Source organism: Chlorocebus sabaeus, chromosome 2, assembly GCF_047675955.1.
Source record: "Chlorocebus sabaeus isolate Y175 chromosome 2, mChlSab1.0.hap1, whole genome shotgun sequence".
NCBI classification, from domain to species: domain Eukaryota; kingdom Metazoa; phylum Chordata; class Mammalia; order Primates; family Cercopithecidae; genus Chlorocebus; species Chlorocebus sabaeus.
The window spans coordinates 54357093-54381534 of NC_132905.1; the positions used below are offsets into that span (position 1 = coordinate 54357093).

Sequence of the window (24442 nt, forward strand, 5' to 3'; positions counted from 1 at the left end):
ACTTAGGCATAGAATAATATAGTTATTTTTTAAAATTTATTATTAAATTTTTAAGAGACATGGTCTCACTCTGTCACCCAGGCTGGAGTGCAGTGGTGAAATCACAGCTCACTATAACCTTGAACTCCGGGACTCAAGCTATCCTCCTGCCTCAGTCTCCTGTGTAGCTGGGACTACAGGCGCGTGCCACCACGCCTGGCTAATTTTTCAATTTTTTGTAGAGATGGAGTCGCGCTATGTTGCCAGGGCTGGTCTTGAATTTCCGGTCTCAGGTGATCCTCCTACCTCAACCTAACAAAGTGCTAGAACTACAAGTGTGAGCCACTGTGTCTGGCATGGTTATTTTACTGTTTTTGAATTTGGTTCATAGTATGACCCATCTGATCCTAAGATGTTCAAGCAAGCCCAGGAACAGACCCAGATCAGAATTCTTAGAAAAGTAGTAAGCATCTGACTGGGAGCGTTGGCTCACGCCTGTAATCCCAACACTTTCGGAGGCTGAGGCAAGCAGATTGCTTGAGCCCAGGAGTTCGAGACCAGCCTGAGCAACAGGGCAAAACCCTGTCTCTACAGAAAATACAAAAATTGGCTGGGCGCGGTGGCTCACGCCTGTAATCTCAGCACTTTGGGAGGCCGAGGAGGGCGGATCACGAGGTCAGGAGATCGAGACCATCCTGGCTAACACGGTGAAACCCCGTCTCTACTAAAAACACAAAAAATTAGCTGGGAGTGGTGGCAGGTGCCTGTAGTCCCCCAGCTACCTGGGAGGCTGAGGCAGGAGAATGGTGTGAACCCGGGATGTGGAGCTTGCAATGAGCGGAGATCTCGCCACTCCAGTCTGGGTGAGAGAGTGGGACTCCGTCTCAAAAAAAAAAAAAAAAAAGAAAATACAAAAATTAGCTGGACGTGTTGAAAATACAAAACTTAGCCAGGCGTGTTGGTGCACACTTGTAGTTCCAGCTAGTAGGGAGGCTGCGATGAGAGGATCACTTGAGCCCAGGAGGTTGAGGCTGCAGTGAGCCATGATCACACCACTGTACTCCAGCCTGGGAAACAAAGCAATATCCTATCTCAAAAAAAAAAAAAAAAAAAGCGATTACAGAATTGAAGATGGAATTGATCCTAAGATGACCACTTATATATGAGGCAGTATCTGTTCTACAGCTGACAGGGAAGTCAGCCTGCCTCTGCCTGAACACTTAAGGGATGGTGTGCTGTGGAACCATTTGTGCACAAAATAGAAAAAAGGAACTGGATCCAAATCTTGCTGGATATAAACTGACCAATGGCCAATTTGCATTATAGAGTCAGAACAGCACAGATTCTGGCACCAGACTGTCTGGGTTCAAATCTTAGTTCTGCCACTTATTTGCTATGTAATGTTAGCCATGTTACTTAATTTTTCTGGGCCTCAGTTTCCTCACTTATAAAATGGGAATAATAGTAAACTTATCCCATAAGGTTATGAGGAGTAAATGAGTTAACAAATGTAAAGCATTTAAAGCAGTGTCTGGAACATGGTTTGAGTACTATTTAAGTATTAGCTATTATTTGTCTGCAATTGTCTATTTCCCAGCAGTCACTGGCCAAAGGCAGCTCTGGAGATGAGTGAAAGGAGAGGAGAAGAATTAGCATTCCACAGTGTGTGCGCTCACTCCTCCTAAGGTCTTCTCGATAAGCACACCGTCCAGGGAACAAACAGGTAGGGAGCCTGTAACTCTGCCCTGCAAAGCAGACGTAGGAGGAAGCTGAGAGTGCCAAAGCCAATCAATCGGCCCACACCTCTATCTGCCAGGACAGCCTCTCAGAATAAATAGTTACACAGATAGTCAAATTTCCATTATCAGGATGGGGAGATGCTCCCAGGAAAGCTCAGGAGGACCTGAATTTGGACCTAGGTAGTTGGGAGTTTCGAGGAAGGACACAAAAATGACAGTTTTGTTTTGTTTTGTTTTGTTTCTGGGGACAGGGTTTTGTTCAGTCACCCAGGCACTGCAGCCTCAATCTTCTGGGCTCAAGTGATCCTCCCACCACAGCCTCCCAAGCAGATGGGAACACAGGTGAACGACACCATGCCTGGCTGCCTAATTTTTAAATTTTTTTTGTAGAGACAAGGTCTTCCTATGTTATCCAGGCTGGTCTTTTTTTTTCTTTTCTTTTTTTTTTTTTTGAGACGGAGTCTCTTGCTCCATTACCCAGGCTGGAGTACAGTGGCTCGATCTTGGCTCACTGCAAGCTCTGCCTCCCGGGTTCAGGCCATTCTCCTGCCTCAGCCTCCCAAGTAGTTGGGACTTCAGGCACCCACCACCACACCCAGCTAATTTTTTGTATTTTTAGTAGAGATGGGGTTTCACCATGTTAGCCAGAATGGTCTTGATCTCCTGACCTCATGATCTGCCTGCCTTGGCCTCCCAAAGTGCTGGGATTATAGGCATGAGCCACCGCACTCGGCCCACTATCCAGGCTGGTCTTGAACTCCAGGGCTCAAGCAATCCTCCTGCCTTGGCCTCCCAAAGTGCTTGGATTATAGGTGTGAGTCACCACGTCTGGCTAAAAAATGACAGCTTTCAAATAGATAAGGAAGGGAAAGATAAAGACAGTGAGAAGTAGGTGTTCCAGACACTTATGCCTTGAGATTACAGGAAAGCAGGCACCTGCTACGGAGAGCCACTCCTGGATATGGGAAAACATACAGTTTCCCCAAAAAAAACTGTAAATACCAGTCCTCTCAGCCCAAGAAGAGAAAATATGAGGATGGATGGTCAATAAGTATAACCTATAGACTGTAATAAAATCAAAGGGAAGCACAAACCACTTCTCCCATTGGAGCTCAGCCAGTTGCTCTGAGTGCTTATCTCCCAGATGATCTTTTTGTGGCCTTACCTTTTTGGGAAAGAGGGTGCACCTTCCTGCTGGCCTGGAGCATCCACATGACAGACAGCAAAGTACTGGGTGATCTCGTGCATATCCTCAAAGTTAAAGAAAGCACTGAAACAGGATTTATCTATAAGAATAAAAATACCCATAAGTCACAGGCTCTCCATATCTCCTCAATTTTCCTCCACTCAGTCAATGCCTATCATCACCTCCTTTCACTGCTTTTTAACCACCAATCCACCAAAGTGAGGTGTCTGAACAATCTGTCTGATTCAAGCTGCCCTAAAGGCTGAATATAAGACATCTCATATTGAGATACATATTGAAAATAATTCTCAATTCTAAATAATGTCTGCAAAGTAGAAATTACTTTGTTAATGTTTGGTGGCTTCCGATTATTGCACAAAATAATCTTACACCCATAATGCTGTCATTTCTCATGGACATTATTCCTCTATCTCACAAAGAGACACTGATTATATCCCAAGAGCACAGGTGGAGTGAATGTCCTGAGCTGCTCACATTCACCTCATGGGAGTTTGCCTCTCGGCAAAATTGCCAGGGTGCAGGGAGGTGCTGCTGCTTCCACTTCTACCCTCTTTGTACACCTGCTTAAATCACTTCTCATGCCAAGGCAGCTACAAAAGCTTTAACACTCAACCGTAGCCTCAAATGCAGGGCATTTATGAAAGCCAGAGCAGCGTGAAAGAAAACACATGTATGCAGACTCTGTGTGTCCATGGCTGGGGTCAGAATCTTACACTACCATCTAGAAAAGTCCACTTAAAGTCACTGGTGACAGACTCTAGCAAGAACTCTTTCACTAATTCATTGAAGAGCTCACAACAAAGTTAAGTTCCAACTCTGAATTTTCTAACCTGAAACAAACAAACAACAACAAAAAAAACAAAGTACAGGCTTGAAAACATGGATTTGAGTTCTACTTTCTTAAGCAATTCATTGTATAATCTTCAATCCTTTAGCAGACATGAAGGCGAGATATGATTCCAGTATCCCCAAAATATATTCCCCTGCACACTTCCCAGGAACTTTATACCATTAACAAATGAACAAGGAGGGAAGGTTACCACAGAGAGGGGAAAACCTCTGCTCTATTAGAATATTATTGTTGTTTGGTTTTTAATATACAAAGATCAAGTATGATAAGAAGGGAAGGTGTAAAATCAAACACATACGGTTGAGGCCAATGTCATGATACGTTAGTATAACTGGTCTGTTTCCTTTGGGTAAGCCTCTCATAGTGACGTGGACCACACCATGAGTTGTTTCTATGTCATGTTCCTGTAACAAGATAATGTAAGGTCTCAGAAAAAGCAGAATGAACCTCCAGGTTGCCAAAGTTTTACAATACCTGCTTTACCGCCATTTCCCACTAGCTGGGGCAGGACACATGAATAAACTACAGGTGGCCGGGCACAGTGGCTCATGCCTGTAATCCCAGCACTTTGGGAGGCTGAGGCGGGCGCATCATGAGGTCAGGAGATCAAGACTACCCTGCCTAACACACTGAAACCCCATCTCTACTAAAAATACAAAAAAATTAGCTGGGTGTGGTGGCGGGCACCTGTAGTCCCAGCTACTTGGGAGGCTGAGGCAGGAGAATGGTGTGAACCCTGGAGGCGGAGCTTGCAGTGAGCACAGATCATGCCACTTGCACTCCAGCCTGGGCGACAGACCGAGACTCCATCTCAAAAAAATAATAATAGATAAATAGATTTAAAGATTGACCTCACCTTTTGAGGAATGATTTATAATGATGTCTAAACAGACCATATTAGGACTTCAATCTAACAGAAGTCCCAGAGGTTCCTTTAGCGATTATTTAGAAAGATTAGAAAAAATCACTCTAGATTGAATTAAAATCTCAGTCATAGAATATAGAGCCACAAATTCTGATTAGCTCCTTGGGAAGCAGCTGTCATTGTATCCATGAATTCTCCCTTCTTACAATGATGTGACCACGACCATGAGGCATTCTGTAAAGCCCTCAGTTCCTGACATGAGCACAAAGGAGCATGCCAAAAGCAGAAAGGCAATGCCCTCAATAACCTCAAGCTATGTCTTATTTGTTGAGTACCTAGCAAAAAACAACTCTGTGTTCTCAATCCCATCTTCATAGCTATACTCCCAGATAAAAGGTACCAATAACTGAGGGAAGACTATTTAGCACTTGTTGTCCTGGCTTTTTATTTATTTATTTATTTTGAGATGGAGTCTCGCTCTGTCGCTCAGGCTGGAGTGCAGTGGCGCCATCTCGGTTCACTGCAAGCTCCACCTCCTGGGTTCATGCCATTCTCCTGCCGCAGCCTCCCGAGTAGCTGGGACTACAGGTGCCCGCCACCACACCTGGCTAATTTTTTTTGTAGTTTTAGTAGAGATGGGGTTTCACCATGTTAGCCAGGATGGTCTCGATCTCCTGACCTCGTGATCTGCCTGTCTCAGTCTCCCAAAGTGCTGGGATTACAGGCGTGAGCCATCGCACCCAGCTTTTTTTTTTTTTTTTTTTTTTGAGACAGATCCCAAACCCTCTTGAAGAAAGGCTTCCAGTTTCATGAGTAATCACCCTGGAAAATGGGAATGACTAGGTCTATGTGACAGTAATTGGCTCCAGAGTTTCTGAATGGGGATCATTAGCCGGTCCTTGATTCAACTGTGGTTAACTGAGGCCATATTATTTATTCTCTATACTCATTAAAAGTTCAATACTAGTCAATGGGGGCATTCTAAAAGGCTGAATACCTTCTGGGGACCTTCCCTAGAGACTTCTTTCTTTTTCTTTTTTTTTTTTTTCCTGAGATAGGGTCTTGCTCTGTCAGCCGGCCTGGAATGCAGTCACATGATCACAACTCACTGTAGCATTGATCTCCCAGGCTCATGCGATCCCCCTGCTTCAGCCACTTGAGTAGCTGGGACTACGGGCGTGTGCTGCCCTGCTTGGCTAATTCTTTTTTTTTTGAGACTGAGTCTTGATCTGCTGCCCAGGCTGCCCAGGCTGGAGTGCAGTGTCGCAATCTCCACTCACTGCAACCTCCGCCTGCCGGGTTCCATCGATTCTCCTGCCTCAGCCTCCAGAGTAGCTCGGATTACAGATACGTGCCACCACAACTGGCTAATTTTTGTATTTTTAACAGGGACAGGGTTTCACCATGTTGCCCAGGTGGCCTCCAACTTCTGGGCTCAAGTAATCTTCCTACCTTGGCCTCCCAAAGTGTTGGGATTACAGGCATGAGCCACTGCACCTATCCTGTTTCTTTTTCTTTTTGAGACAGAGTTTTGCTTTGTCACCCAAGCTGAAGTTGCAGTGGCATGATCATAGCTCAGTGTGGCCTTGACCTCTGGGCTCAAGCAATCCTCCTGCCTCAGTTTGTTTGTTTCTGATGTTCACAGTATATGGTTCCATTCTAACAAAACTTCTAGAAATTTCAGGCTATGGGTACTTTCTTTTTTCTGTCCATTTTGAAGATGCCATTAAGTCCATATTCTGAGAAATTCCTACACTAAGCAGACTTAAGCAGCAGAAAGGGATTCAAGGAAAAAATTAAAACAACAGAATAATTTGAAGAGGAAAAAAGTCAAGGAAAGCCATTAATTATTACTGAAAGTTGCAGTCAAAGTAGAAGCCAGCTAACAGGGGTGTTTTCTGATGGAACCTAGTGGCCATATGTAGAAGGTAAATAAAGTAACCCAAAAGGTAAATTACAGCAAGTAAGCCTCACAGTTACAAGCTTAGAGAATTAGCAAAAATAAACTAGAACGGGTCAAAGATTAAAGTGAATTATGAAAAAAAGAAAGGGGGGTGTGAAAGGGAGAAATGTTTCAAAAACAAGTCATTCCTAGGGAGAAGAGACATGTCGTTTCCTAACATGAGATCTGGTCAACAGGCATAGTTTCAAAAGACAGAAGCAACAGACACAATGTAAAGAAAGAAGAGATAGATAAGACCTTAGACCAACTATCAATAGGAAGAGATTTGGGGTGAATTTACCTGTTCTGTGAATGTAAAGGAAAGGTCTGTGTCTGATTCACCGCTCTATTCCTGGTCCTGACACTTAATGAGTGTAACAAATATCATTTTGTAGAGGTTTTGAACATCTCAAAATAGAGATACTTGATTTGAGGAAGAAACAAATACCAAAGAGGAAAGGTTATATGTAATTGACATGCTAGGGACTAAAGTGGAGAAAGTGAGTTGTTGCAATAGTAAAAGGTTTCAGAAATAAGCTGATTCAAAAAACAAAACAAAACAAAAAAAACTGTTAAAGAGAATAAAATATGACTGTTTGTATTAAAAAGCCATACACAAAAAAGATAATCCTTCCCAACAAAAAGTAGAAACAAAGATGGGGGATTGTACAAGCAAAGAGTTAGATAAGCTCAGAAAATACTCCGTTTTTCTTTAATAATAAAGATTAATATAATCAATTAGTATAATAAATCAGTGTATTAAAATCATCAGCAGGGCCATGCACGGTGGCTCACGCCTGTAATCCTAGCACTTTGGGGGGCTGCGACAGGTGGATCACGAGATCAGGAGTTCGAGACCAGCCTGGTCAAGAGACCAGCCTGGCCAATATGGTGAAACGTCATCTCTACCTAAAAGTACAAAAATTAGCAGGGTGTGGTGGCAGGCGCCTATAATCCCAACTACTCGGGAGGCTGAGGCAGAAGAATTGCTTGAACCTGGGAGGCAGAGGTTGCAGTGAACCGAGATCGCATCATTGCACTCCAGCCTGGGTGACAGAGCGAGACTCCAGTTCAAAAAAAAAAAATCATCAGCAAATCATTTTCTTTCTTTCTTTCTTTTTTAGACGGAGTTTTGCTCTTCTTGCCCAGGCTGGAGTGCAATAGCACGATCTCGGCTCCCAGCAACCTCCACCTCCCGGGTTCAAGCCACTCTCCTGCCTCAGCCTCTGGAGTAGCTGAGGTGGCATGTGCCACCAGGCCCGGCTAATTTTATATTTTTAGTAGAGACAGGGTTTCTCCACGTTGGTCAGGATGGTCTCGAACTCCCGACCTCAGGTGATCCGCCCGCCTCAGCCTTCCAAAGTGCTGGGATTACAGGCATGAGCCACGGCGCCTGGCCCAGCAAATCATTTTCAAGTAGAAATCAGTTCAAACTGATAATCCAGGGACAAGAATGAAAATTCTATATATACGTGCATACATATATATATATAAGTATCTATAGCAATCATTACCTTCAAAATATACTAAGAAACAGACTTCATAAAGAAATTTATAAAGAGGTTGGATACTTAGATAAAACTATCTACAATCAGATAATCCCCTGTAGATTGCTGAAAAAGTAGAATTTCCACTCTAAAAATCCCATGGGCACTCTGCTAAGGTGTGGCTAAGACATGGATCACCTATTGCCTCCTGTAACTGGTTAAGGGTCATCTGGTCTGTAACGGTGGCATGACAACTTGTTTGGGAACCCATTTCCTGCCGCAGTCCCATCTACAGCAACAGATGACAACAGATGTAACACTCATGTCTTAGTACATTAAGGGACACCCACTCTCTAGTCCACACTAGATGTAGCACTTTATGAATATTCTTTGATGAAAATGTCAATAAATCTATTTTTAATTACAGCTGCTTTTTCTTTTCTCTCTCTTCCCCTCGCTTTTTCTTTTTCTTTTTTTTAAACAACCTTGGAGCTGGGTGCAGCGGCTCATGCCTATAATAGCAGCACTTTGGGAGGCTGAGGCAGGAGGATTGCTTGAGCCCAGGAGTTTGAGACCAGCCTGGGCAACATAATGAGACCTCTTCTCTACAAATAATTTAAAAATTGGCCACGTATGGTGGCGCACACCTGTGGTCCCACCTACTTAGGAGGCTAAGGTGGGAAAATTGCTTGAACCCAGGTGGTAGAGACTGCAGCAAGCCATGGCCATGCCACTGTACTCCAACCTGGACGACAGAGACCCTGTCTCAAAAAAAAAAAAAAAAAAGAAAAGAAAAGAAAAGGCAGTGGTTCATGCCTGTAATCCTAGCACTTTGGGAGGCCAAGATGGGTGGATGGCTTGAGCCCAGGAATTTCAACATGGCAAAGCTTGGTCTCTAAAAAAAATATAAAACTTAGCCAGGCAGGGTGGCAAGAGCTACTCAGGAGGCAGAGGCAGGAGGATCGCTTGAGCCCGGGAGGCTGCAATAAGCCATGATTGTGCCACTGTACTCCAGCCTGGGCAACAGAGCAAGCCCTGAGCACAAATGCTTTGGCTATCTCTGTTGTCCTGGAGGTTACAAAATGTTGTTCCCAGGGTTCTCCCTCCTCTAGTTGTAACACCCTCCTCCCTCCTCTGTTTACATGTTGCGATTAGTAGAAAAGGAAAACTTAAATTGCAGTAAAATTTACCCCACTTTCAGGTGGGTGCGGTGGCTCACACCTGTATTCCCAGCATTTTCGGAGGCCAAGGCGGGCGGATCACTTGAGGTCAGGAGTCCAAGACCAGCCTGGCCAACATGGCGAAACCCCGTCTCTACTAAAAATACAAAAACTAGCTGGACATGGTGGCAGGTGTCTATAATCCCAGCTACTTGGGAGGCTGAGGCAGGAGAATCACTTGAATCCAGGAGGCAGAGGTTGCAGTGAGCCGAGATCATGCCACTGCACTCCAGCCTGGGCAACAGAGCGAGACTCCATCTCAAAAAACAAAACAAAACAAAACAAAAAAAGATTTACCTCACTTTCTACTGTAACAACCAAAACAAAGTACATAACTTATTTCTGTTCTCTCTACTAAACATTTATTCCCCTTTCTGCTATTTCCTCAATTCTTCAGAAGCTAAGTGTGGCCTTCTACTTGTTTTCTCAAGCCTCACCTTTTGCTTTCACAGGGTTCAGCAGTATCTGAACCAATAGTAGGTAGAGGAAGGCAGAGAAAATGAAGCAAAACAGTATACTCTCCTGTTTATTACAAGGTGTTTTGGGTGAGGAGAGTGGAGCAAGAGGCAGCAGATGGTGGGAAGAACCCTAGACCCCCAGGTCCAGGTCAAAGTCAAAAGACGTAGCTTCTATCCTGGCTTCACCAACTTAACAGACACTAGCTCTGAACAAGTCACATAACCTCTCAGTGTCATCTGTAAAATGGAGTTAAAATATCTTCAACTACTTACAAGAGACTGGAAGATTAAAATAAGATATTATTTGTGAAAGTGCTCTGAAAATAGTTAAATGCTATTTTAAAAATCATTTCATATGCCCATGGAATTTCTGTCCTGCAAAACAAAGTACTGGTGGTTGCTTCTTTTCATCACTGGAGCCAAAACAAGTATGGCAAAATTATCCACTTCTTGACAATTCTGAGCCATAGACAAAATTACAGGCATACTAAAATAAAATGGGAAAAGTACCAACAAATGACTTGAGACAAGTTAACATAAGCCTTGCTCAAAACTATATTGAGAATGCCTCCTTACAGTCATCTCAGGACAAATTTCACGGTAAAACGTTGGTTCTAGTCTTCCTTTAGCTTCCTGAAGCCTGGAGGATGCAGCAATGTCTTTAGCAAAAAGTATATTTATAAGGATAATGGACAGAAGGATAAGGTGAAATACTGCACATTTTTAGGCTTCTACTTAAAAGAGACAGGGCAAGCCACAAAGGTGATGCCAAAACATCTATAGGATTAACACAGTGGAAACGGCTCAGGTTTTAAGAGTAGGAAAGACTTTGGTTTCCGTCTGGCTTTGCCACTTCTTTACTAGGCAAACCAGCATTTCATTCGGGTTTTTAATCTGTGAAGTAGGAATACTACTATCTACCTCAAAGGGATATTCTGAGAATTAGAGAGAATGTATGTAAAGCACTTGGCACATAAAAGATAATAAATAAATCACAGCAGGACAGGCAAAAACAACAACAATAAAACCCTCAAGCCATCTACTTCTATGCAAATCTGGAGGCTTTTCCTCTGCACCAGTGGTTCTCAACCAAGGCAATTTTGCCTCCCAGGGACATCTGGCAATGTCTGGAGACATTTTTAGTTGTCCACTGGGGAGTACTATTAGCATCTAGTGAGTAGAGGCCAAAGATGCTGCTAAACATTCTACAATGCACAGAGCAGTGTTCCACAACAAACAATGATCCAATCCAAAACATCAACAGTGAGAAATCCTGCCATACAGCAGGCATTCTTTGATATTCAATAGGAGTAAGCTACTTCACCTTTTCTAGCCTTTGTTCACTCACTAGCAATGTGGGAATAAATTTATCTGTGCTCTCTTCCTCATCAAGCTATTGGGAGGTTCAAATGAAGTAATGGATGAGAGGCATTATTATCATTATACCGTTTACCACATACACAAAACCACCCACCTGCTGGGCAGACAGAAGCATTCACGTACTGGGGAGGGGGAGAGGGAGGCTAATGGGACAGAAGTCTTTGTTTGGAAGCGCCATGATCTAAAGAGGGCCTCTTGCCTATCTACCTGCTTGGCAAGAGACGAGAGAGTCCTCATGAATAGTGATGGCACAGGAGCACTTACACCTCAGGGAGAGAGAGGAGTAAGGTGGAATGTGGGAGGTGGGTAGGAACAGCATAGGCCTATCGAAGAGGAGCGGATAGATGTTAGGAAGTGAGACACTGCTTCGTGTCTTAGTCTACTCGGGCTGTCATAACAAAATCACATAGACTTGATGGCTTAAAAGAACAGAAATTTATTTTCTCACGGTTCTGAAGGCTGCAAAGTTCAAGATTAAGGTTCTAGAAGGGTTCAGTTTCTCATGACGAATCTCTTCCTGGTTTGTGGACAGCTGCCTTCTTGCTGTGTCCCCATATGGCAGGGGAAGGGAGAGAGAAAGAGAGCCTCTTTCTCTATTTATTTATTTTTTGAGACAGGGTCTTACTCTGCTGCCCGGACTGGAATGCAGTGGCACAATCACAGCTCACTGCAGCCTCAACCTCCCAGGCTCAAGTGATCCTCGCAGCTCAGCCTCCCAAGTAGCTGAGACTACAGGCATCTGCTACCACACCTGGATAATTTTTTTAATTTTTTGGTAGACAGGATCTCCCTTTGTTGCCCACGCTGGTCTTGAACCTCTGGCTTCAGGTGATCCTCCCGCATCAGCCTCTCAAAGTGCTGGAATTATAGGTGTGTGCCTGGCTCAGATTTTATTTCCTTCCTCCTCTCCTAGGCACAACATTTTTGGAACAGCCCTCACATACACACATACACAAATAGTACTTAAAGGAGAGAGTTTTCTGGAAATATGAGGGGAAGTAGCAGGAGAAACCGAATGGAGGTTAAAAAAGCATGCGGTGGCCGGGCGCAGAGGCTCACGCCTGTAATCCCAGCACTTTTGGAGGCTGAGGCGGGCAGATCAAGAGGTCAAGAGATCGAGACCATCTTGCCCGACACGGTGAAACCCCATCTCTAGTCAAAATACAAAAATTAGCTGGGTGTGGTGGTGCGCACCTGTAGTCCCAGCTACTTGGGAGGCTGAGGCAGGAGAATCGCTTGAACCCAGGAGGCAGAGGTTGCAGTGAGCCAAGATCATGCCATTGCACTCCAGCCTGGTGACAAAGCAAGACTTCGTCTCAAAAAAAAAAAAAAAAAAAAAAAAAAAAGCCTGCAGCTTGCCAAGGGAGAGAGAAGTCTGGTGAAAGATAAAAGAAGGGGTGGGAGTGGGAATGGAGAGGTCACAGGGATGAAAATGGGGGTGGCAGGATTCCAAAGCAAACTAGCAAACACATAAGACGTCAGCAGCTCCAGAGGCTGCAGGTGAAGGGCCTTGCCTTGGGCAGATAAAAATAATAAGCAACAGATTATCTCCTGGTGTCACCCGCACATCCCCTCCCCGTCCCCCCCATCCATCCATCTTTATCCTCATACTCCATCAACACTCCCTCAGGAAAGGATGGCATGACCTCACTCACACAAAGCTACAGGAGTACTTCAATAGAGACAATGAAAATAAACCAAAACAATAGAGTGGAAAGGAAGGAATTTCAAGCAGCTGGGCACGGTGGCTCATGCCTGTAATCCCAGCACTTTAGGAGGACAAGGCGGGTGGATCACAAGGTCAGTTTTGTAAAAATACAAAAATTTGCCAGGTGCATGCCTGTAATCCCAGCCACTCAGGAGGCTGAGGCAGGAGAATCACTTGAAACCGGGAGGTAGAGCTTGTAGTGAGCCAAGATTTGTACCATTGCACTCCAGCCTGGGTGACAGAGTAAGACTCCGTCTCAAAAAAAAAAAGAAGGAATTTCAGGCACATTTACTGAACACTAAGGAACAAGAGAGAAAACAAACTTTTCTTTTTCCTGAGGCAGAGTCTTGCTCTGTCACCCAGGCTGGAGTGCAGGCGCATGATCTCAGCTCACTGCAACCTCTGCCTTCTGAGTTCAAGTGATTCTCCTGCCTCAGCCTCCCAAGTAGCTGGGACTATAGGCCTGCACTACCACGCCCAGCTAATTTTTGTATTTTTAGTAGAGATAGAATTTCACCATGTTGGCGAGGCTGGTCTCAAACTCCTGACCTCTAGTGATCCGTCAGCCTTGGCCTCCCAAAGTGCTGGGATTACAGGCGTGAGCCACTGCACCTGGCCACCTTCCTTTTGGTAAATCATATCACACCAGTGTCTAGCGGTCATCAACTGTGCTGCTCATCTGCTCCTTGTGTAGTTCTCTGACACTAACATAAAAATGTGGTATATGACTGACATCCAGTCCTCCCTGATAAAAACTGATACTGACAGAAGGATCACATCATAGACTTGGCAAACTTTAGGGAGAACACTGTAGCCCACATACATCACCAGTCATGGATGGTAAATTTTCCTTATTGAAACTGAAAGTCAAGACACTTGGATTCTGAGTCAAACTCCACCCTCATACTTTCTTTTTCTTTCTTTCTTTTTTTTTTTTTTTTTTGAGATGGAGTCTCACTGAGTCACCCAGACTGGGGTGCAGTGGTGTGATCTTGGCTTACTGCAACCTCCGCCTCCTGGGTTCTAGCAATTCTCCTGCCTCAGCCTCCCAAGTAGCTAGGATTACAGGTGCATGCCACCACACCTAGCTAATTTTTCCATTTTTAGTAAAGACAAGGTTTCACCTTGTTGTCCAGGCTGGTCTCGAACTCCTGACCTCAAGTGATCCACCTGCCTTGGCCTCCCAAAGTGCTAGGATTACAGGTGTGAGCCACTGGGCCCAGCCCCACCCTCATACTTTCTGCTTAACATTGCCACATTATTTTGTCCCTTAACATCTCTATCTGTAAAATACAAAAATATCAAAGATAACCTGACTGAATGTGGCTCATGGAAACAGAAGTAGGAAGAAAGAAAAGAGGGGGAAACATCAAAAAGATGCTTAAGAAATAGATTTTTTTAGCCTGGCATGGTGGCTCACACCTGTAATCCCAGCACTTTGGGAGGCCGTGGCGGGTGGATCACGAGGTCAGGAGATCAACACCATCCTGGCCAACACGATGAAACCCTGTCTCTACTAAAAATACAAAAATTAGCTGGGCATGGTGACGTGTGTCTGTAATCCCAGCTACTCAGGAGGCTGAGGCAAGAGAATCGCTTGAACCAGGGAGTCAAAGGTTGCAGTGAGCCGAGATTGCACCACTGCACTCCAGCCTGGGGACAGAGTGAGACACCATCTCAAAAAAAAAAAAAAAAAAAAAAAAGAAATAGATTGTTTAAAGTATTTCTTTCATTGAAAATCAAGCCACATGTTTTAAGTTACTATTTAGATGATACGGAAAATGAAATACTATCAGAAGAAGAGGCTTGTCCATATTTTAGTGAAAACAGAGAAGTCTTTACCTTATCATTTAGAAGTGGTTTGATCTCTGTGAGCTGAATATCCTGAAGTTCAACCATGACGTCAGATGACGAGAGTAGAGGAGTCTCAAGACTACATTCGTAACTCTGAAACAGAAAAGAAAGAAGTGAAGAAAAAGGCTTAAGCCAGAAGTTGGAAACATAATAGTCACAGTACCCCCATTCATTCAAATATGAGACTTAACTCTGTGCCATGCCCTGCTCAGGGTGCTAAAGACGCATAGTCACGGCAGACAGACACTAACGTGGTCTGCAGGATTCTTGCCTCCTGGTATTCACACCTTTGCATAATCCCCCCAGTGAGTGTGGGTAGGGCCTGTGGCTTGCTTTTAACCATTAGAATATGGCAAAAGTGATGGAATGTATATGAGTGACTTTACATGATTACATTATATAGTATTTTCACATCTGTCTTGCTGAGGGACACTCTCTCCTGCTAGGTCTGAAGAGGCAAGCTGATGTGCTGTGAGAGGGCCACGTAACAAGGAACTGAGAGCAGCCTCCAGCAGAAAGACAGCAAGAAACTGAAACCTTCAGTTCAACAATCTGCAAGGAACTGAATGCTGCCAACAACAGGAGCCTGGAAGCAGATCCTTCCCCAGCTGAGTGTCAGATCAGAAGCTGAACGACACCTTGATCGCCATGTTGCAGAGGACCTACACAACCCACACCAGACTCCTGAACCACAGAAATTGTGAGACAATAAATATGTGTTGTTTCAGGCTACTACATTTGTGGTAATATTTTTATGCAGCAACAGATTAATACAATTAATACAATAGTCTTTGCTCTCATGGAGCGCACATTTTAATTACTGAAGATGGATAAAGAAACAACATACTCAAAGCTATGCTTGGAACAGACTGAAAGACGGATTAAGCGGGGACAAAAATTGAAGGTTATTACTGCAGGATGACGCCTTGAATTAGGAATGGCAGTGGGAATGAAGGAGGTGGGAACCAAGGCTAAGCTTACTAATCCTCATTTGGGGAATCACAGCAGTGGATGAAAGGTATGGTAGTCAGCTCCAAGATGGCCTTCAACAAGCCCAGTGATCCCTGACTCCTAATATTCATTCACACATATGTATAATCCCCCACCCAAATAAATCAGGGATGGCTTGTGTAACTAATGGAATATGGAGGAAGCAACAATAGGTGACTTCTGAAGCTACATCATAAAACACATTACAGTTTCTGCTTCAAGACACTATAAACTGCTAGTTCTGGGGGAAGCTAGCCACCGTATCATCAGGACACTCAAACAGCCCTCTAGAGAGGCCCATGTGGAGAGGAACCAACTTGCCAGTGCCAACCTGCTAGCCATATGCATGATTTACCTTGCAAATGAATCCTCCAGCCCCAGTCAAGAGTTTGGATGGCTACAGTCCCAGGGACATCTCACTGCAACCACATGAGAGACTCTAAGCCAGAACCACCCTACCAAGCCTGCTCCCAAGTTTCTGACCCACAGAAACCATGAGAGAGAATAATTTTGTTTTAGAGTGATCTATAGTAATAGAGAACTAATACAGAGGGAGAGCAGAATGGGGAGTTCAGAGAGAAGAGGCAAGTTGGAGAGAGATAAGCAGGGTAATGAATTACAGATTCTTCTTCTATCCCACCATGCAAGAAGCCATGGAGATAGGCTGCAAATACTCAATATTGCAGGAAAGTGATTCCCACCTAGACTTCACAGCTTCAGGCATCATCCTTTGGTCTTGGCCCTAAACCTATCAAGTCAGGAAAAATGTTAATTCAGAGTTGGGGATTTACACTTAATAACCATTTATTGAGTAACCATTGCACTGTGGAAGATACAAAAAGGGTCCCTGCCTCTAAAGAGTAGAGATGACATTGATCTATAAATTGATAAATAAAAAGAAGGGCCATAGGAATTCAAAGGAGAAGCAATTATGTCTGATTGGTGGGAATCAAGAAAGCCTTCCAAAGATATCAGTCTAATATATACGTGTGTGTGTGTGTGTGTGTGTGTGTATATATTTTTTTTTTTTTTTGAGACCTAGTCTTGCTCTGTCGCCCAGGCTGGAGTGCAGTGGCACAGGCACAATCGTGGTTCACTGGAACCTCCACCTCCTGGGCTCAAGCGATTCTCGTGCCTCAGCCTCCTGAGAAGCTGGGATTATGGGCACCTGCTACCATGCCCAGCTAATTTTTGTACTTTTAGTAGAGAGAGGGTTTCACCATATTAGCCAGGCTGGTCTTGAATTCCTGACCTCAGGTGATCCACCCACCTCAGCCTCCCAAAGTGTTGGGATCACAGGCATGAGCCACTGCGCCCAGCCTAGTGTACTATATTAATCCACTGTTCTGTTTACCTTCTAGAGATAGAATGACATGATTTTGATTTAATTACCTATGGAGAGGGTATGTGTCCCAGGCTACCTTTTAGCTATTATTTGCCAACTCACTGAAATAAATCCTGCTCCCAGCTACGCCTAAGTTAGAACAGACTAACAAAAAAGCCCTCTTATCATTTATTCAAGAGACCCAGGGGACGTCTATTGAGAACACTCCTCAGGCTATGAACCCGACACGCTAACTGTGAATATTCTAAAAGTATGAACCACCTAGAGACCACAAGCTTGATGATGTTTGACCTCCCTATAGGACAGTGGTTCTTTTGTCAGATCCCAAGCACCCATATACTTGAATGAGCTACTTAATGCCCAGAAGTTGAATTTTTTTGGTTTATTTTTATACCAGTCACATTTCAAAAGGGGATGAGGTAGTTTGACTCTTACACAGTGAGTTTCAGCCAGCACCTACATTCTCTCTTTCATGGTCCCCACTTAACTCTCAAAATACTGGCCTAACTGGAATCTACTCCTTGCTTATTTATTAATAACACTATAAACTGTGGCTACTTTTTATTTGAACTTTACTATTTATCAGTTATTTAAAATGGCAACTTAAAACCTTTTCCTGGCCGGGCATGGTGGCTCATGCCTGTAATCCCAACACTTTGGGAGGCTGAGGCTTGATCACCTGAGGTCAGGAGTTCGAGACCAGCCTGGTCAATGTGGTGAAACACCATCTCTACTAAAAGTACAAAAATTAGCTGGATGTGGTGGCACAAACCTGTAATTCTAGCTACTCCAGCAGGCTGAGGCATGAGAATCACTTGAACCCAGGAGACAGAGGTTGCAGTGAGCCACGATCTGGCAACTGCACTCCAGCCTAGCCAATAGAACAAGACTCTGTCTCAAAAATTTAAAAACAAAACAAAACAAACCCAGCTTTTTCCCTTTTATAAAAGCAATATGTGCTCACTTTAGAAAATATGGAAATCAGACGGGCACAGTGGCTCACACCTATAATCCAGCATTTTGGGAGGCCGAGGTAGGTGGATCATTTGAGGTCAGGTGTTCAAGACCAGCCTGGCCAACATGGAGAAACCCCATCTCTACTAAAAATAAAAAAAATTAGACAGGTGTGGTGGTACACGCCTGTAATCCCAGCTACACGGGAGGCTGAGGCAGGAGAATCGCTTGATCCTGGGAGGCGGAGGTTGCAGTGAGCCAAGATCACGCAACTGCACTCCAGCCTGGGGCGACAGAGTGAGACCCTGTCTCAAAAAACAAAAAAGAAGAAAATACGGAAATCAGCTGGGAACGGTGGCTTACACCTGTAATCCCAGCACACTGGGAGGCCGAGGTGGGAGGATCACCTGAGGTCCAGAGTTCGAGACCAGCCTGGACAACATGGTGAAACCCTGTCTCTACTAACAGTACAAAAATTAGCTGGGTGTGGTGGCAGGTGCTGTAATTCCAGCTACTCGGGAGGCTGAGGCAGGAGAATCACTTGAGTCCGGGAGGTAGAGGTTGCAGTGAGCCAAGATCAAGCCACTGCATTCCAGCCTGGGTGACAGAACGAGACTCTGTCTCAAAAAGAAAAAAAAAGAAAATACAGAAATCACAGAATAATGAACAGATAATTTACTCATAGTCTTTCCATCTAAAGAAAGCCATTTTAGCCTATTTCCACTTGTTCTTTTCTCCCAGTTAAATGGTGATTTCCTGAAATTGTTTTTTCAACTCACCCACTTTATTCCCTACTTTAATTCACTCACTAGAAAGCAATGCACTTCAAGATGGGAATTATTCAAATATGACTCCACATGGGTGGGCCTGTGAAAGGGTCAGAGAAAGGCCTAAGGCGCCCTCAAGTCCAAAGTGACAGGCGTTCACCTAGTGTTCCTTTTTTTTTTTTTTTTTTTTTTTGAGATGGGGTCTTACTCTTTCACCTAGGCTGGAATGCAGTGGCACAATCATGGCTCTCAACCTCCCAGGCTCAAGCAATTCTCCCACCCCAGCCTCTCACGTAGCTGGGACAACGGGCATGTGGCACCATGCCTTGTTAATTAAAAAAAAATTTTTTTTAGAGACAGGGGTTTCACTATGTTGTCCAGACTGGTCTTGAACTCCTAGACTCAAGCAATCCCCCTGCCTTGGCTTCCCAAAGTGCTGGGATTACAGGTGTGAGCCACCACACCCAGCCCTATGTAATTTTTTTAAAGATGAAGAAAAACGCAATTTTTACACCAACAAACGAACGAAGACACAAATTAAATGAGAAGGCTGTCCCTATCAGCTAGGCCCAATGCAGGCTCGGGCAATAATGCTGTGCAGGACAGTAAGCTGCTCCAGGGTGACTCAGGATTTGGCATCACGGCAGTAGACATTCACCTTCCACGTATTAGGGGATCTAATGCATTCTTCTGGAGACTCCATTTTTGCTCCACTTTCAATGTCTCAAGTCCTTGCCAGTGAGCAGTTGTATAACATATACAAGAAAACTACGATTCTGGTGGAAAACTCCATCTCCAGATCCCTCAGCTACACAGACAGGTTCCCTCCTGGGGATCTAAGGCCTGCAGTTCCAGCATCTGCACAAATGGTAGGGTTGCCAGATCCCATACTGGTACTAAAAGCTATTAATATTTTCAAAAGGCTAGTAGGGATTTTATAAATTGCAGTAAATAATTTTTGCCTCTTTCCTAGTCATATGAGTAGGAGGGAGGATTGACAAGGAAAAACTAGCCATCTTCAAATTAAGGAAATGAGTCTGATACCAAATGGCTAGAAAGGGAAAGGAGAAAAGGTGGCCACCTACTCTGTCAGGAATTATAATCTCAGCACTTTATGTTTAATCCTCGTAACAATTCTTTCTGGTAGATATCTTTCTTTCTTCCTTTTTTTTTTTTTTTGAGACAAGAGTCTTGCTCTGTTGCCCAGGCTGGAGCGCAGTGGTGCAATCTCAGCTCACTGCAACTTCCGCCTCCCAGGTTCAAGTGATTCTCCTGCCTCAGCCTCCTGAGTAGCTGGGACTATTAGGCACATGCCTCCACGCCCAGCTAATTTTTGTATTTTTCAGTAAAGACAGGGCTTCCCTGTCAGCCAGGCTGGTCTCAAACTCCTGCCCTCAAGTAATCTGCCAGCTTCAGCCTCTCAAAGTGCTGGGATTACAAGTGTGAGCCACCCCGCCCGGCCTAGATATCTTTATTTATTTATTTTTTTCTTTGAGACAGAATTTTACTCATCACACAGGTTAGAGTGCAGTGGCGCAATCTCAGCTCACTGCAACCTCCACCTCTTGGGTTCAAGTGATTCTCCTGTCTCAGCCTCCAAAGTAGCTGGGATTACAGGCGCCCGCCACCAGGACTGGCTAATTTTTATATTTTTAGTAGAGATGGGGTTTCACCATGTTGGCCACGCTGGTCTCGAACTCTTGACCTCAGGTGATCCGCCTGCTTTGGCCTCCCAAAGTGGTGGGATTACAGGTGTGAGCCACCGCACCCAGACTTTATTTCTTTATAGATGAGAAATTTAGGCTCAGAGAAGTTAAGTAACTATTCTAAAATCCCCACATCTAATAAAGAGCCAGGAGTGGTGGCAAGCAACTATAGTCCCAGCTACTTGAGAGGCTAATGCAGGAGGACTGCTTGAGCCCAAGAGTTTGAGTCCAGCCTGGGCAACACAGCAAGACCCTGCCTCTAAATAAGTGAATAATAGGGAAAGGATTTTAAAACCTTTGCTTTCCCATTACAGGTTGAGCATCCCAAATTCAAAAATCTGAAATCCAAAATGCTCCAATGGGCTCCTGGAAGAAGCGACAAAGGACAGATGGATGGATAGATGGATGGATGGGTCGATGGATACATGGACACATACATACATAAACAAGCTCCAATGGATATCTCCCTTGAACATCAAGTCCGTGTTCAAAAAGATTGGGGTTTTGGAGCATTTCAGATTTCACATTTTTCAGATTTGGGATGCTTAAACAGCAAGTATAATGCAAATATTGCAAAATCAGAAAAAATCCAAAATCTGAAACACTTTTGGTTCAAGGCATTTTTTTGGTTTTTTTTTTTGGGGGGGGGGGGTGTTTGAGACACAGTCTCACTCTGTCACCCAGGCTGGAGTGCAGTGGCTCAATCTTGGCTCACTGCAACCTCCGCCTCCTGGGCTCAAGCAGTTCTCCTGCCTCCATCTCCCGAGCAGCTGGGACTATAGGCCTGTGCCACTATGCCCGGCTAATTTTTGTATTTTTAGTAGAGACAAGGTTTCACCATGTTGACCAGGCTGGTCTCAAACTCCTGACCTCAGGTGATCCACCGACCTCAGCCTCCCAAGGTGCTGGGATTATAGGCGTGAGCTACCACACCTAGGCTGTTCAAGGCATTTTGGATAAGGGATACTCAACTCACATATCATAATGTCTGTGCCAGGCCCCATCTACTGATTGTAGGACCCTGAGCAAGTTTTTTTTCTCTCTCTTTTTTTTTTTTTTTTTTTTTTTTGAGATGGAGTCTCGCTCTGTCGCCCAGGCTGGAGTGCAGTGGCCGGATCTCAGCTCACTGCAAGCTCCGCCTCCCGGGTTCACGCCATTCTCCGGCCTCAGCCTCCCGAGTAGCTGGGACTACAGGCGCCCGCCACCTCGCCCGGCTAGTTTTTTGTATTTCTTAATAGAGACGGGGTTTCACCGTGTTAGCCAGGATAGTCTCGATCTCCTGACCTCGTGATCCGCCCGTCTCGGCCTCCCAAAGTGCTGGGATTACAGGCTTGAGCCACCGCGCCCGGCCAGTTTTTTTTTCTCTTTACCCACCCTGTGGCACCTCCTTGAGGTAAAAGAAGCCTAAAGCAATCCTATACATACCAACAATGACTCAGATACCTTAGAAATGAAGCTCTGAGTCATCACACCAGGACAAGAGCCCTCACTATCTCAGTAGTTATGACACTAAGGGCATAGAGGATGTGGAATGAGTAAAGACAAATGAAGTTCTAGCTATTACTTGGCAACCAGTTTCAGAGGCAAGGGCTATTTCTTGCTTGTTAGAACAGTGAGCCTCAAAATCTATTACCTGAGAATCTTGTTTAGGATCTCAGATATAATCAGTTTTAAGTGATGAAAATCTAACATGTGCCCTCATCACTGAGGAGAGGTGGAGATAATCTGAGGTGAGGAGATGAACTGAAAGGCTTATTATTAGCAACAATCTTTTTTTTTTTTTTTGAGACAGAGTTTGGCTCTATCACCCAGACTAGAGTGCATAGGCATGATCTTGGCTACCTGCAACCTCTGTCTTCCAGGCTCAAGCCATTCTCCCACTTCACCCTTCCAAGCAGCTGGGACCACAGGCACACGCGACCACGCCTGGCTAATTTGTACGTTTTGTAGTGTCAGGGTTTCACTTTGTTGCTCAGGCTGGTCTCTAACTCCTGAGCTGAGGCGATCCACCCACCTCAGCCTCCCAAAGTGCTAGGATTACAGGCGTGAGCCACCGTGCCCAGCCAATTAGCAACAATCTTCAATAGAGATCAGTGAGGATGGGGTAAAGAAAGACTCCATTGATTTTGTCCTGCCTTATTCCAAAATTTCAGTAAACTAGATGGAACTTTTATTTTTTATTTTTAAATTTGGGGGCCGAGTATGGTGGCTCACATCTGTAATCCCAGCACTTTCGGAGGCCAAGGCGGACGGATCATCTGAGGTCAGGAGTTTGAGACCAGCCTAGCCAACGTGGTGAAACTGGTGTCTACCAAAAGTACAAAAATTAGCCAGGCATGATGGCGCGTGCCTGTAATCCCAGCTACTCAGGAGGCAGAGGCAGGAGAATCGCTTGAACCTGGGAGGCGGAAGTTGCAGAGAACTGAGACTGTGCCACTGCACTCCAGTCTGGGCGACAGAGCGAGACTCTGTGTCTCAAAAAAAAAAAAAAAAAAAAAAAAAAAAAAAAAAAAAAATTGTGCTCTCTGCTCACTGCAACCTCCGCCTCCCAGGTGCAAGCGATTCTCCTGCCTCAGCCTCCAGAGTAGCTGGGATTACAGGCACCCAACACCACACCCGGCTAATTTTTGTAATTTTAGTAGAGTCACGGTTTCCCCATGTTGGTCAGGCTGGTCTCGAATTCTTGACCTCAAGTGATCCAGCCGCCTCGGCCTCCCGAAGTTCTGGGATTACAGGCATGAGCCATGAGATCTGGCCAAGAATTTGTATTTTCTTAAACACAATCCTAAAAAAATTATTGGGAGACTATGCTACTTAATAGTTAATGATCCAGGCAAGCCTGCTGGTCCCCAGCAAACCCAGCTCTGACATAATTTAGCAGTACAGACGCTAAGCCTTTGAAGAGTACTTACTATTTAGTTTTCTGTTTGTTTGTTTGCTTGCTTGCTTGCTTGCTTGTTTTTTTGAGATGAAGTCTTGGTCCGTTGCCCAGGCTAGAGTGCAGTGGCGCGATCTTGGCTCAATGCTACCTCTGCCTCCTGAGTTCAAGCGATTCTCCTGCCTCAGCCTTCCCTGTAGCTGGGATTACAGGTGCCTGCCACATCTGGCAAATTTTTTTTTTTTTTTGGTATTTTTAATAGAGATGGGGTTTCACTATGTTGGCCAGGCTGGTCTTGAACTCTTGACCTCAAGTGATCTGCCTCCCAAAGTGCTGAGATTACAGGCGTGAGCCACCTGCCCGGCATAGTACTTACTATTATTATTATTATTATTTTTTGAGATGGAGTTTCACTCTCATTGCCCAGGCTGGACTGCAATGGCGCGATCTCAGCTCACTGCAACCTCTGCCTCCCAGGTTCAAGTGATTCTCCTGTCTCAGCCTCCCAAGTAGCTGGGTTTACAGGCATGCACCACCACGCCTGGCTAATTTTGTATTTTTAGTAGAGACAGGGTTTCTCCATGTTGGTCAGGCTGGTCTCCAACTCCTGACCTCAGGTGATCTGCCCACCTCGGCCTCCCAAAGTGCTAGGATTACAGGCGTGAGCCACTGAGCCTGGCCCTTACTATTTAGTTTTAAACCTACCACCTAAGAAGCTCTCCCCAAATCAGAAAAGATGAGAATCAAAAAGGCAGGCAGAAGGAACTGGGAAGTTGGGCAGGAAGGCAAGGCTAAGGGGTCTCAGGAAGGGTAAAATGAGGAGAGAGAAGAGGAAGGAGGAAAGGAAGATGGAGGAAGAGAAGTAAATGGAAGGAAAAGAGGAAGGGAAGGGAGAAAGATAAGAAGGGGGAAGAGGGACAGAAAAGATTCATCTAAGACCTGTAGCTTCAGGTAGGTCAAATGGCTCAACAAGACACAGGCCTGAAGTGTGAGGAAGCAAACCAGAAGACCGTTGAACTCCAAGGTTCTTCCTGTGTTCAAGCTTCCCAATGTGCCAGTATTATTTTGTTCCAACTGGCAGAACTTGGAAATCCCACACATTCCATGTTAAAC

At 44.7% G+C, this 24442-nt stretch overlaps 1 protein-coding gene across 2 annotated transcripts in view; it reads right to left on the bottom strand.

The window, feature by feature from the left end:
- LOC119621460 (protein NDRG3-like) overlaps positions 1–24442 on the bottom strand; it is a 118135-nt gene that overhangs the window by 29867 nt on the left and 63826 nt on the right. For both annotated transcript variants that reach the window (XM_073008482.1, XM_073008475.1), the window contains exons 6-8: positions 14678–14782; positions 4074–4179; positions 2884–3004 (exon numbers count right to left, since the gene is read on the bottom strand). In XM_073008482.1, coding sequence (XP_072864583.1) covers positions 2884–3004; positions 4074–4179; positions 14678–14734 — 284 coding nt within the window. In that variant the 5' untranslated portion in view covers positions 14735–14782. The remainder of the gene's footprint in view (positions 1–2883; positions 3005–4073; positions 4180–14677; positions 14783–24442) is intronic.